The 12,093-nt window shown below is 34.9% G+C and overlaps 1 protein-coding gene across 1 annotated transcript; it reads right to left on the bottom strand.

Annotated features, from left to right (window-relative positions):
• Positions 1-576: 576 nt before the first annotated feature.
• LOC149417881 (uncharacterized) lies at positions 577-7,496 on the bottom strand. Its single transcript, XM_089639862.1, has 4 exons — positions 7,329-7,496; positions 7,100-7,247; positions 6,239-6,401; positions 577-664 (listed from the first exon to the last, which is right to left on the bottom strand). The coding sequence occupies exons 1-4, from the start codon at positions 7,356-7,358 to the stop codon at positions 577-579; spliced, it is 429 nt and encodes a 142-aa protein (XP_089495988.1). The 5' UTR covers positions 7,359-7,496.
• Between the last annotated feature and the right edge of the window lie 4,597 nt (positions 7,497-12,093).

Genomic DNA, 12,093 nt, shown 5'->3' with positions numbered 1-12,093 from the left:
TTATTATATCATTATAGGCTAGTTGCTTGAAAAAACTGAAATTAAAACAGAACTTGAAAAAATCTTTCACAGAACTGGAAAATGAACGTTGAAATTTGATGAATTGTTCAAATTCTCCGAAACAACCCGTCCTAAGTATATGCACATTTTTGACTTGTGTCGGTTCGTTCTATTATTGAACAGCTCGACTGGTGGAATAATTTATCGGCCTCTGTTTCGTCCATACAAAAATAAACTTATATTCAAGACCCAGGTTCATTAATTTATTTCTCAAATAAACCCTCCGTTCAAAATCCTCGAAGATGACACAGGACCGATGGAAATGATCGCACCCACCGTGCGGATTGCATATTGCATTTCGGATGATATTTGCCAAAGATCGATTGATGATTGATATCAACCAATGATTGATTGATGATTGATATTTACCAAAGATTGACTGATAATTGATATTTACCAAAGATTAATTGATATTTACAAAGCCCGTTAAAAAATAGTAAAATGGTATATACCTACTTATACTTTTGTCTATCATGAGTTTGTTTATCAAATCCATTCCTCTTTTGCGTTCACATTTCAGGGCTTCCGAGAAGTACACCGGGAAAATGAGCAACAATATAAAATGGGCGCACCAGCTAAACGTTGCCATGGTTGTTTGGCCAACCTAAACAAAAATATTATACTTAAATATTGAAGACAATATTAGTGATTTCTAAACGAAAATCTGAAACAGAAAAATCAGAAAAGGAAACGGTCACATCTGGGACACGAACCCAGGACCCTTGTCTTTCCGGGACAGTGCTCTACCGACTGAGCTAATGGGACCCTATTCCCCTCGGTCACTTTTAACTGTATCATACTTCGAATAAGAACCACTAACACTGTCTTCATTTTTCACCGCACATTTTTATTGGCAACTATCTTTATGTATGATCGCACGATTCAACCCGAACTAAATGCAATCCAGACAGCGTCTTTTTAGATAAACCTATCTTATTTTTTTTATTTTTTAATGTGCGACATCTGTTGACTTTTCTGCAAGTCTAGAATGAATATTTATTTTTCGGAATAACTTTATTGAGTAAAACCTCAAATTGTAACATTTAAATATTGAAGACAATATTAGTGATTTCTAAACGAAAATCTGAAACAGAAAAATCAGAAAAGGAAACGGTCACATCTGGTCCCAGATGTGACCGTTTCCTTTTCTGATTTTTCTGTTTCAGATTTTCGTTTAGAAATCACTAATATTGTCTTCAATATTTAAATATTACAATTTGAGGTTTTACTCAATAAAGTTATTCCGAAAAATAAATATTATACTTACTTATTACGATTACAAAAATTAATTTATAAGTATCAGAAAATCTGCAAAAAGTGTGCGAGTCCTTTTTTGAAAGGCTCACGAAGAAGAAGATTTATTTAAAATGATTCTCGAATCATTCTCGTGTTATAGAAGTCCAGTTATTTATTTATTCATTTTCGGGAAATCGACAGTTTACGTTTAATCAGTTTGTACATAAGTATTACATAGTAAAATAAAAGCAATTATGGATTTCCTCCTTGTGACGTAAATTAAATTTGTGAGAAAGGAATATGAATTTAAAAAAATATACAAAACGAAAGATCATATAAAATGAAAAATTTACAAAACAATACATTTATAGCCATGGAGAGAGGTTGTAGATATAAATCAAATCATAATAGAGACATAAACATTATTCACAAACTATCTGAGAAATATTCTTTTATGGACCTTTGGGAAGTTCGCAACTGAAAATATCAACCTTGGATAATACGCTATTGTAATTATTGCATAGTCTGTTCAGGCAAGATAGTTATAAATTTTTTGTTGCAGACTACGTGCTGCAAAAATAGTATTCTGGGTGTAGTTTTAATTAAAGTTGGGAACTCGCACAAGGATTACCAGTTGTGGGTTCAGAACGTAATGATAAAATTACATTTGCGGATTCATCTTTTGACGCACTGTAAAAAAAAATATTATCGTGTTCGAAGTGTAGTTATAAAACCATTTTCAAGTGTTGGGTTTAGTTTTAATCAAGTCTGTGGACTCGCACAAAGATTTAATCTAAAGGAAAAATCAGTTTTGTCTTCCAAATGATGTGTTAAAAATCCAGTTGCTGAAGCATTTCAAAGGAAATCGTTCGCATGTTCCGATTGAAGTTAAAATTCTAGTTTCACACCATAGTGCGGCACAATTCCAATGAAAACCAACTGCTTGCTCCGCGTGCATCGTTTATTTAAGATCCTGGACTCTTACGCAGAAATAATCTTATGTTTAAACCATTCTTGTGTTTTGAACGCAATTTAAAGTTCCTTCTGCGGACTCATCTAAAAAAGGTGTATCACGATGTACTGTAATGTATTAAAAAGAAAACAAACTTAATGTAATGTAATAAAATGTAATTGTAAATTTAATATTAAATAAAGAAATTAAAAGAAAAATAAAATAAAATCTGTAGATGCAACTCAAGGGAAACCGTAAAGTGAGGTTATAATAATATATCCAGGATTCGGACACCCCCCCCCACCCTTACACTAAAATCTATGGGCTGCCTGCGGATGAAATTGGATGTGTGGGATTGTACTAACTTCCTCACATTCCGGAATAAACACATTATTATTATTATCCACATATTATAAAATATTTATTTTTTGTGTTATATATAACAAAGCCGACGCTCTTAGAGCTCGGGCACGTCAATTGTGGTGCCGAGAGTTCCCGCGTCCTACTTTGTACCGAGGCCTCCCGCAGCATCGCGGCCGCCCCATTCAAATAAGATGGGAGTCATTTATTTGAATAAACCAAGGACGTAGCCGATACCAGACGACAGGTAGACTATTTTTACCTGCCTGGCCGACTCGAGAGATTTCCTAAATCACAACCAAAGCAATATTAAAGATGCACGTGAGTTCGCTATTAACCAATTTTCCCCTGAAGTGTCATGTCTTGCGTAATATTAACTTCAGTACCCCGGAGCCCAGAGAGAAATTAGATAGGATAATGCTAAGATGTTTATCACCTATGTTTTGTGTTGTTTAATACTACTAATATTTGTCTCATATTGTGACGCCATGTACTGCTCGATGTATTAAACCCGATGTATCACAATACTTCTTTCATTTGGTAACTGAATGCGACGTGAACCCTTTCTAGTAAAAGGTAGGTCCAGAAACATAAGTCCGATTGACGATCCACGCCTGAACTTGAGTAGTCCATCTTGCCGACCCACATAGCTAGTCGCTTTCCACTGATTACCCCGTCTCTGCTGTTGACTCTCAACCCCCTGAACCTAACAATATCCTGCAGTGTTAATTTGAATCATTTCATTTTTTAATAAAAGTTGGTTACTAAAATTAAAGTTAATAATATTTATTATGTTTATTTAAAGGCACTTGTATTAAATGAAAAAGTAACAGCTTACGTTCGTATTGCGATTATGCCCCAAGTAAAAGACAGCGTTCGATCCCTGCAATGTAGATAAGTATGATGCGCCAATGGCCAATAAAACCTGAAACATATGACATAGTAGTTACTTTTTATGACCTTCAAAATCAATCTGTAAGACTGCTATGTTCATATTTAACTCAAATACACTACTTTAAAGTCACGAACCCAGCTGAGACTTTCAAATTTCGAATGTTTTCATAAATATTTGAAAATTGTTTACCTGAAAGCCATAGGAAGAGTTAATAGCATCAACGTTATCTGCCAGTTTGTCATAAATGGACGTAAGTCTGTTTATTGATTCATCATAATTGGCAAAATTATTTTTTCTACGTAAATACCAGTTCATTTCACTCCAACTTTTGGTGGAACCCATGGTAAGGGGAGAAAAGTCCACATTGGCTTCTCGGATTCTCAGACTTTTGGAACAGATTAACAGAGATACGATAGCTCGCAATCGAAATGTGAGCATCCAAATATCCAACACGTATTGAAATACGAGAAAATCCATTACAAATATAGAGATATACATTAAACTCATTCTATTGATTATTCCACCAAACCACGTTAAAGCATCTGCTACTAAAACTGAGCTCACATAAGACAACAAAAGTAACATTATTAGGACCACATTAGTACGCATCTTCACAAAACACTCAGAAGGAAGATCAAGAAGTTTGTCAATACATTCTATATTGTTCAGATATTTCACGGTGGACGGCGCGGCAAAAAACAGTGAAAAAACTATTGAATAGATTGCTGAAAACACTGATATGGTATAGGACAAATGATCGATGATTACTGATAAATTTGGGTAGTGATTATCATCGAATTTTAATTTGATTATATAAATAAACAACGCGATTATAAGGCATAAAAGAAACAAAGAGTAGGCTTTACTTCCCACTGCTCTTGGAACAGTTTTAAGGCTTTTATATGAATATTTATCAATGCCAAAAATGAATCCAAAAAATCTAACTGGTTTAAGCACATAATGTATGTCCAGTTCAATAGGTTGAACCTTTTTCGAGTTATTTTCCAAACATCCAAAGGAAATCATTATATCTGTCTATAGGAAAATAAGTAACTAATCCGGTTAACGTTTTGTACGTCAATACATAAAATATTTAATAAACATTGTTTGAATGTGTGCGACTTGTCATTATTCAAAAACTACAAAAAATATTTCATCAACCGCTAATTGTATTCTCTTTGAGTAAGGATGGTGGGCCAAAAAAAAGCATTTTCACTACATTACTTGTATTAAAACGCTAATCGTAAATTGATAAATTTTCATGACAAGAATATTGTCCAATAAATATTTTATAAGTGTAATAAATTTTACCATATATTTAGTAGTGAAACAGTTTGACAGAAAAATGAATCGGGAAATGAAAATGTTCTGGTAAGTTTTCTTTAAATCTTATTTTTTCATATTCTTCATGAGCCTTCTCTGGTCCAGCATTGGCTATAGGTCTATCTAAAATGTCTCTCGTTTTGCTGATTCTTGGCCATAGAAATGAAGCTAGCAGTTTTCTTTTGGTCGTCAACTCATTTTATGGATGGGTGACATCTCCTTCTGATTCCCAGTCAAGGACGTGATCCAATTAAAATTCCTATCGTTATCCTTTTACTGTGTTCTCCGGTAGAAACGTTCTCTATAACTCCGCAGGAAGTTGCTGCAGCCGGTCCTAAGCCCGGAAAAAAGGAGGAGGGTTCACCGTAGGGGTAGTCACTCTACACGGTAAATAAAACTCTTGGTGAACCCATAGCCCTAGGAAGTGGAAAAACGTGCTGCAATAGATCTCAAGCTAAGGTATGAACCACTGTGCTTAAAGATGAATATTCCTAGGAAAGTATCGCAATGTTTCTTGGCCGGTTCTTAAAAACACTTAGAAGGATTTAGACCTTACACCCGGACACAAGCTCTGCAGGGGTGGATTGTATATTTCCTTTGACGGGGTTCACGTGAAAAAAACCAGCATAGAAACAGATGGTCGACCTTTAGAGAACCCAGGGATAGTTAAGAGCAATTGGAGGAACTTTGTGGAAGGTGAACATAAGAATGGTTTCCAATTGGAAACCCCTTACAACAACAATGACCTTCAGAGGATCTACACACTGTTTAACAGGGAACCTGGAAACAGACTCCAATGGGACCCTCCACCTTTAACCGGGCGGGGGAAGAACTAATGGGAGCTATAATAACTCAAATAGCCACCACCAATAGGATACTAGGGTTGAATCCCTAACGCAAGCTAGATGTAAAATACATATCCAATCGGTATAACTCAGTGGGGCTGCGAGATGGAAACTTGATAATGGTGCAACCGGGGTCCTTAAAAGATATGGGGATGTAAAAGATACCAATCGGGGTAAGTGAGGACATTCATCAATACAAGGGACCTCACGGAAAAAAACCAAGGACCTCCTGTGTAAGATTTTTAGTTGGGAATTATGGTTTTTCCACGATATCTAATCTGTTCAAATAGTACTAAGCGTTTAATTCAATGGGAGTTAAAAGAATTTAAGTTGGTCGGAATATTTTACTTTAAAGTGGCGAAAAGTAACACTTTTTGTTAGTGCTGTGTTAGTGGTATATCATTTAAATGATTGACGATTTTTGAAGGTGCTGAAGTCAAATTTGTTGAGAAAATACATTTAAGTACAATAACAAACTGTTTATTCTAATAAATTATTATTAATTTAATAGTCATTATAGGGCTACATAAAATATAAGGAGTAAATAAATCCTGATCTGTGTCTCACATAGATTTCAGTTGATACATAATGACAGTATAGGTTGCAATGGTCCCAATGAAGCTGTACATGAGGGGGGCGTCTATTGTGAAGAGCTTGCAAGCTGTGAGCACCATGGGACGAGACTTTATCTGGTTCTCAAAGGTAAACAGCCGTTTCCGTTGTGATTCATCTGGAATTATTCGAAGGTACATCAAATAAAATTATGGTTACCTGTTCTCAATGGATTGATGATGAACTAAATTGATGGAATTCCGATATGTATTCCCAAAATAGCATGAAATTTCTTCCAAATGTCCGAAAGTGTAACTGCAAGTAATTTATAATTAGTACGATCATTAAAACTCGAATTGGAAAACTTCGTGAGCTATTATAATAATCCTGGTTTTTCAAGACTTTTATAAAATTCGGAAGAGAATTAAGGTCAAATTGTACTCTACTCAATATTCATCGAATAATTTAGAATATTTATTGGTATTATTTCTCTTTGACAGATTACATACGTGATAGTTATTGACTTTCACAATTTATTATAGTAAGAAGTAAGAAAAGAAAAAATATAAGATTATATAAGTAAAGAAAACAAATTAAACAAGAACATTAATTTGAACAAAGTTATGGAAAGCAATAGAGAAGAAACAAAAAACCTGTTAGGCAGTCACCTCGTTAGAATACGCATTACTGAAGTGTTTAATTAGTACCGCTTTATACTTCAAAATGGGCATATTAAAAACGTCAGCAACATTAGCATTGTATTGTAATCTATTTATACCTGCCTAAAAAAATTACCCTAATCGTTGTTAAAATTAAATTTGACTGGATTTATAATTTAAAAAAAATTGTTTCATAGACACCATAAAAATGACTTACCAATGAAGGCATATACGTGAAGTTTGTTGACGACAGTCACTGTTTGATTATATTCCCTCAAAAGCATTTCTGCCACCACCACATATGATGTTATGAGTAAGATGCTGCGAAGGCACCAATTGATCGCATCCACTACCACAAGATAATCCTGGAATAAAGACATTCGTCACAATCTAGAATTTGTTTTTAATTAAATTATCGCTAAAATTGCATGTTTAAAGAGACTTACCAATTGAATATATCCGGATAATATCACCATCACTCCATTCCAAACCGATAAGTTGCAAAGCAAACAGTAGATTGTAATAAAAACTAACTAAAATGAAAACACAATATTTTCAGACATTACTTTGGATAGACAGGACATGGTAATTGGAAAGTTGTTGAGGGCAATTGACACAGCTGAAATGAGAAAGGACCGCAAAGAATTCTGTGCTATTCAGTACAGCGTCAGACGGTTTGATCAAATCAGAGAGGTGACTATTGAATATGCATAAAAACTATATTGAAGAAGCCACTGGGACCAGTATGACACTGTTGACTCGGGAAACACACACAGCTGTTGGGAGTGGAATGTTAATAGAAATAACTATTTACCTCGGTGGACATGCACAAAATAGGTTATTAGGTTATTAGTTTTGGTTATTTAATTAATTTAAGCGTATTTCCTAACCTTCCAACGTAATCCGACGAACGTCAAAATATATTAACAAGAAGAAACATGATGGTATAAATTCAAAATTGTGAAAATTTTGAACTTTGATTGAAAAAAAAGGAACGTCATTGCGTCTTTTACCATTTCTCCCGACAATAGACATTTCTCCCGTAAATAGTTGTTTTTTGTAGTAAATACGTTGAACCGTGTTAAATGTAAGTGTTATTCTGTGTGTAAACGTTATTTGGGCGTGGCCTATACAGATTATATGTTGTAGTGTCACACGGTGCAATATTCTTCCTCTCCCTACTGCAGGATAAATGGTCAGATTTATTGGAGAGCTGCTGTGGACTATCATTTCTTTGTACGTGATCTGTAACCTTGACAGCCGACAGCCGCGTGACTACGGCAGCTCCCTAATTGATCTGCCCGGGGTCGCGTCTTTTTCATAAGAGAAGATGTTTAGAAAAAATGGTGTCAAAATTTCTCCTAGATGGGAAAAAGTTCAGTTACTTAGGAAGTCTTTTTGTGGACCTATGGGGACATCACTAAACAGCAAATGAAAAACTTTATGAAATTTTCTAAGGAATTTGTCTACGCTCATAAGAGGAAGGTGAAATATGAGAGATAAAAGAATTGTGATCCGACTCGTTATGGAATCAAATCAAAATTAACAAAAAAATCAGACTTCTCCAAACTCTGATACATTTCAAGTCCCAGTTGCAACCTTTAAATCATATTATTTTCGTTGTCTCATTTTATTTTCATATTATCATTGATATTTTTTTTTATTATTTTTAATGCTATTATCTAGTATACCTTTTTAGTTGTTCATATCAGTTGTCTTACCTGGACTCCGTACGTAGTATTAATATTACCAACATTGTCTGCCAGTTTATCGTAAACAGACATCAATCTTACGATACGAAATTCATAATTATCTTTCTTAACATTTCGGTCAATGTATTTTTCTATTACCCAATCAGTCTGGCAATGAAAGTCCATGTCAACAGTCTGTTCAAGACATAGATCTGGCTCGATAGAGTTTATGCTTTCATAATAGAAATAAACTAGGAAAATCCAAAGTATTACAGGGTATACAGGGTGTATCGGCACTAACCCGACAAACTTTAACCAGCTATTCCTTAGCACATTTGGAGTAAAAAATGTTATGTGCACTTTGCTGTCCGGTAACGTTTTTTTTTAATAAAAAATTAATTAAACATATTTTCACCACATGTCACCACTGTTTTATCCTTTGTCAAAATTTGAAAGCAACATCGCAACTCTCGCGTGTTGCTGCGAACGAAGCCCGTATTACATAATCCAGTACCAGAAAAGAAATATTTTATTTAACAATAATGATTATTCACATTTTTCGTATGCGAATCACTGATTGTCTTCTTGTATTGTACACATCAGTTTTATTTTTGTATCTAAATTGTTTCACCTCTGGAATGCTTTGGTTTCACCTCTTACGCGTTTCACGTATTAAATAGTCTAATTTTGAAACTAAGAAACTAATTAGTAGATTTCCTGAATTTATAATCGAAGTCCAATAATTCTGAGCACTTTTAAAAACAATTTTCCTCACTTAGGTACTTATCAATAATAATAATTGGATTATTTGAACAGCGCCGTTGTTTTTTAAATCACCGTAAGTGCTCTGTCAAAATGTTACTTGCTAGGCTATCCTACAACGTATATTTTTTAATAAATTTAGTTATTTACAACTTCGCGGAATGTGATTTATGAATATTATTGCTTATGTTAAAAGCCTTCCAGAATTACCGGAATATAACGAGCAGCTTGACACACTTAAGTTTATTTCCACTAATTTGAAGGTACAAAGAATGTATAGTTTTAAAAACAATCCCGATGAATCAAAAAACGGTTCATATAAAACTGCTGCGCAACACACTGAGACAAAGGAAAGCACTCACACAAACGTCATGACTGCATTGGATTGACCACCTGCAAATGAATGCTGCCAGATTGCTAATTTATTTAAACAATAATTATTAAATTTTATTTAAAATATCGCAATTTTTTTAAAAAATCGACAATAAATTACAACTATAATTTAAAAAAAATATTCTTAACCCCACGCTTTTTCGTAATTGATTAATTAATTCAGAATTTAAACGTTGCTTGAAATGACTAGCCGTATTTGGTGACCAGATCTGAATATCCAGGTTCAGAATTTAAACGTTGCTTGAAATGACTAGCCGTATTTGGTGACCAGATCTGAATATCCAGGTTTAGAATTTAAACGTTGCTTGAAATGACTAGCCGTATTTGGTGACCAGATCTGAATATCCAGGTTCAGAATTTAAACGTTGCTTGAAATGACTAGCCGTATTTGGTGACCAGATCTGAATATCCAGGTTTAGAATTTAAACGTTACTTGAAATGACTAGCCGTATTTGGTGACCAGATCTGAATATCCAGGTTCAGAATTTAAACGTTGCTTGAAATGACTAGCCGTATTTGGTGACCAGATCTGAATATCCAGGTTTAGAATTTAAACGTTGCTTGAAATGACTAGCCGTATTTGGTGACCAGATCTGAATATCCAGGTACTTCCTCACCTTCCACTCCTTCCCTTAGCCATAAAACTTACCCCAATTCAACATAAAAATTGTTTAAATTATCGGATGTAATGAAATGCATAATAATTAGACCCCAAAATACTTAATTATTCAGGGAAATAAACCCCTGAGTCATCAGTTGGAAATACCAACGACATTAAGTGAAATTAACAATGCAATAATCCTATTATTGCATTGTTTAAAATTTCACTTAATTATTAGCATTAGCAAATAATATTGGGATTAGCAAATAATAATTTACGACAATTTACTCGGAAATCAATAAAGCCAGAATAATAAAAAAAGAAAGTTATCACTTACGTCGTCTGTAAGTGGCTTTACCAAAGTTTGATAATGCCGTCAGAAGGTGAAACAGCTGTCACGCGTAATAATAATTACAACTAGCAGAACTTGTTTATAAACACACTGTTTTTATAAATTTTTTAATAAGACTGTTAAAATAAAAAAAATCTCTAAATTGAAATGGAGTTCTACAAACTAAACTTAAAATCAAATAAATTTATTGCGAAGGTTCAAAGTACTGTACTGTAATATTATATTAAATAATTTTTACGTGTTTAATTATTGTTTAAAGTCAGATTAAAGCGATTAAAAAACCCACCTGGCAATTCTTATTCGAGTTTCGTTGTTTTTACGTATTGGCGCGCTTACAAGCATCAGTCGTCTCATTTTTAACCATTAATATTTAGTGTGTAGGAAAGAGAGAAGACGCTTTTCGACACACTTGTCGAAAAACTTGTTGAATGCCGACGGGCATACTCTTCTACAGATTTTATTAAATATTGATATGTAGGTAATATTGATGTGTAAATGAATGACATTGTGAGAATTTTACCAATAAATAATAAATGAAAATGCGGACATGTAGTTTATGTTAATTTTTTTATTGGAGCATTTGTTCGAAGTGACTACCATTATTTTCGATGCAAGCGTGTAGTCTTGTTATATTTTGATTATTTAAGTTTGCAGGATTTGCTTTAATTTCTGCAGCGGCTTCCATCACTCGTTCGAGCAGTTGCTCTCTTGAGGCTATTGGCTTAGCATACACTTTTTCCTTGAGAGCCCCCCACAGGTAGTAATCCAGGGGGGTCAGGTCGGGTGATCTTGGTGGCCAAGCAATGGCCGGACTTCCACGGCCTATCCAACGACCAGGAAACTCGACATCCAAGTAGTTCCGCACGGCAATCGAATAGTGTGGTGGGGCTCCATCGTGCTGGAACCACATTCTCCGTAGTAATTCGAGGTTCACATCTTCCAGAATCTCGCCCAGTTGCACTTGTAAGAACTCCAAATACATCGGTCCATTTAGTCTGGGAGGCAACTCGATTGGACCGAGTATTTGATTTCCCAGGATTCCTGCCCACATGTTGATGGAAAATCTGTCCTGGCTCGACGACTCCCGAACAAGCTTGGGGTTTTGTTCAGCCCAATGGTGCAAGTTGTGCACATTTAGCACTCCTGTTTTAGTGAACTGTGCTTCGTCGGTAAACAATATGTTTTTCATGAAGTCTGCATCTCTTATGACATTATGCAGCATTCTTCTGCAGTACACGACTCTGGAAAAGTGGTCATTCTCCATGAGGCCTTGGCAGCGCCTATAGTGAAAAGGTTTGAGCCCGTGCTTCTTCAGAACTCTCCATACCGCCATGTGTTCCCTGTGTCCTATCATCAGAGCGACCCGACGCACGGACAGCGTGGGGTCTTCGGTAATTAAGTTCAGGATTCTC

The sequence above is a fragment of the Hesperophylax consimilis genome, chromosome 14 (assembly GCF_061612785.1).
Source record: "Hesperophylax consimilis isolate HC1 chromosome 14, BYU_Hcon_1.0, whole genome shotgun sequence".
Classification (NCBI taxonomy): Eukaryota; Metazoa; Arthropoda; class Insecta; order Trichoptera; family Limnephilidae; genus Hesperophylax; species Hesperophylax consimilis.
The sequence above is the reverse complement of the archived record's forward strand: the minus strand, read 5'-3'. Positions and strand labels throughout refer to the sequence as shown.

Coding starts and splice junctions, on each gene's coding strand:
- LOC149417881 (XM_089639862.1), bottom strand. CDS start 7,358: ATGGTGATATTATCCGGATATATTCAATTG. Junction 6,402..7,099: donor TCACGTATATGCCTTCATTG/GTAAGTCATTTT, acceptor GAATAATTCCAG/ATGAATCACAACGGAAACGG. Junction 665..6,238: donor ATGTATCAACTGAAATCTAT/GTGAGACACAGA, acceptor ATTTTTGTTTAG/GTTGGCCAAACAACCATGGC.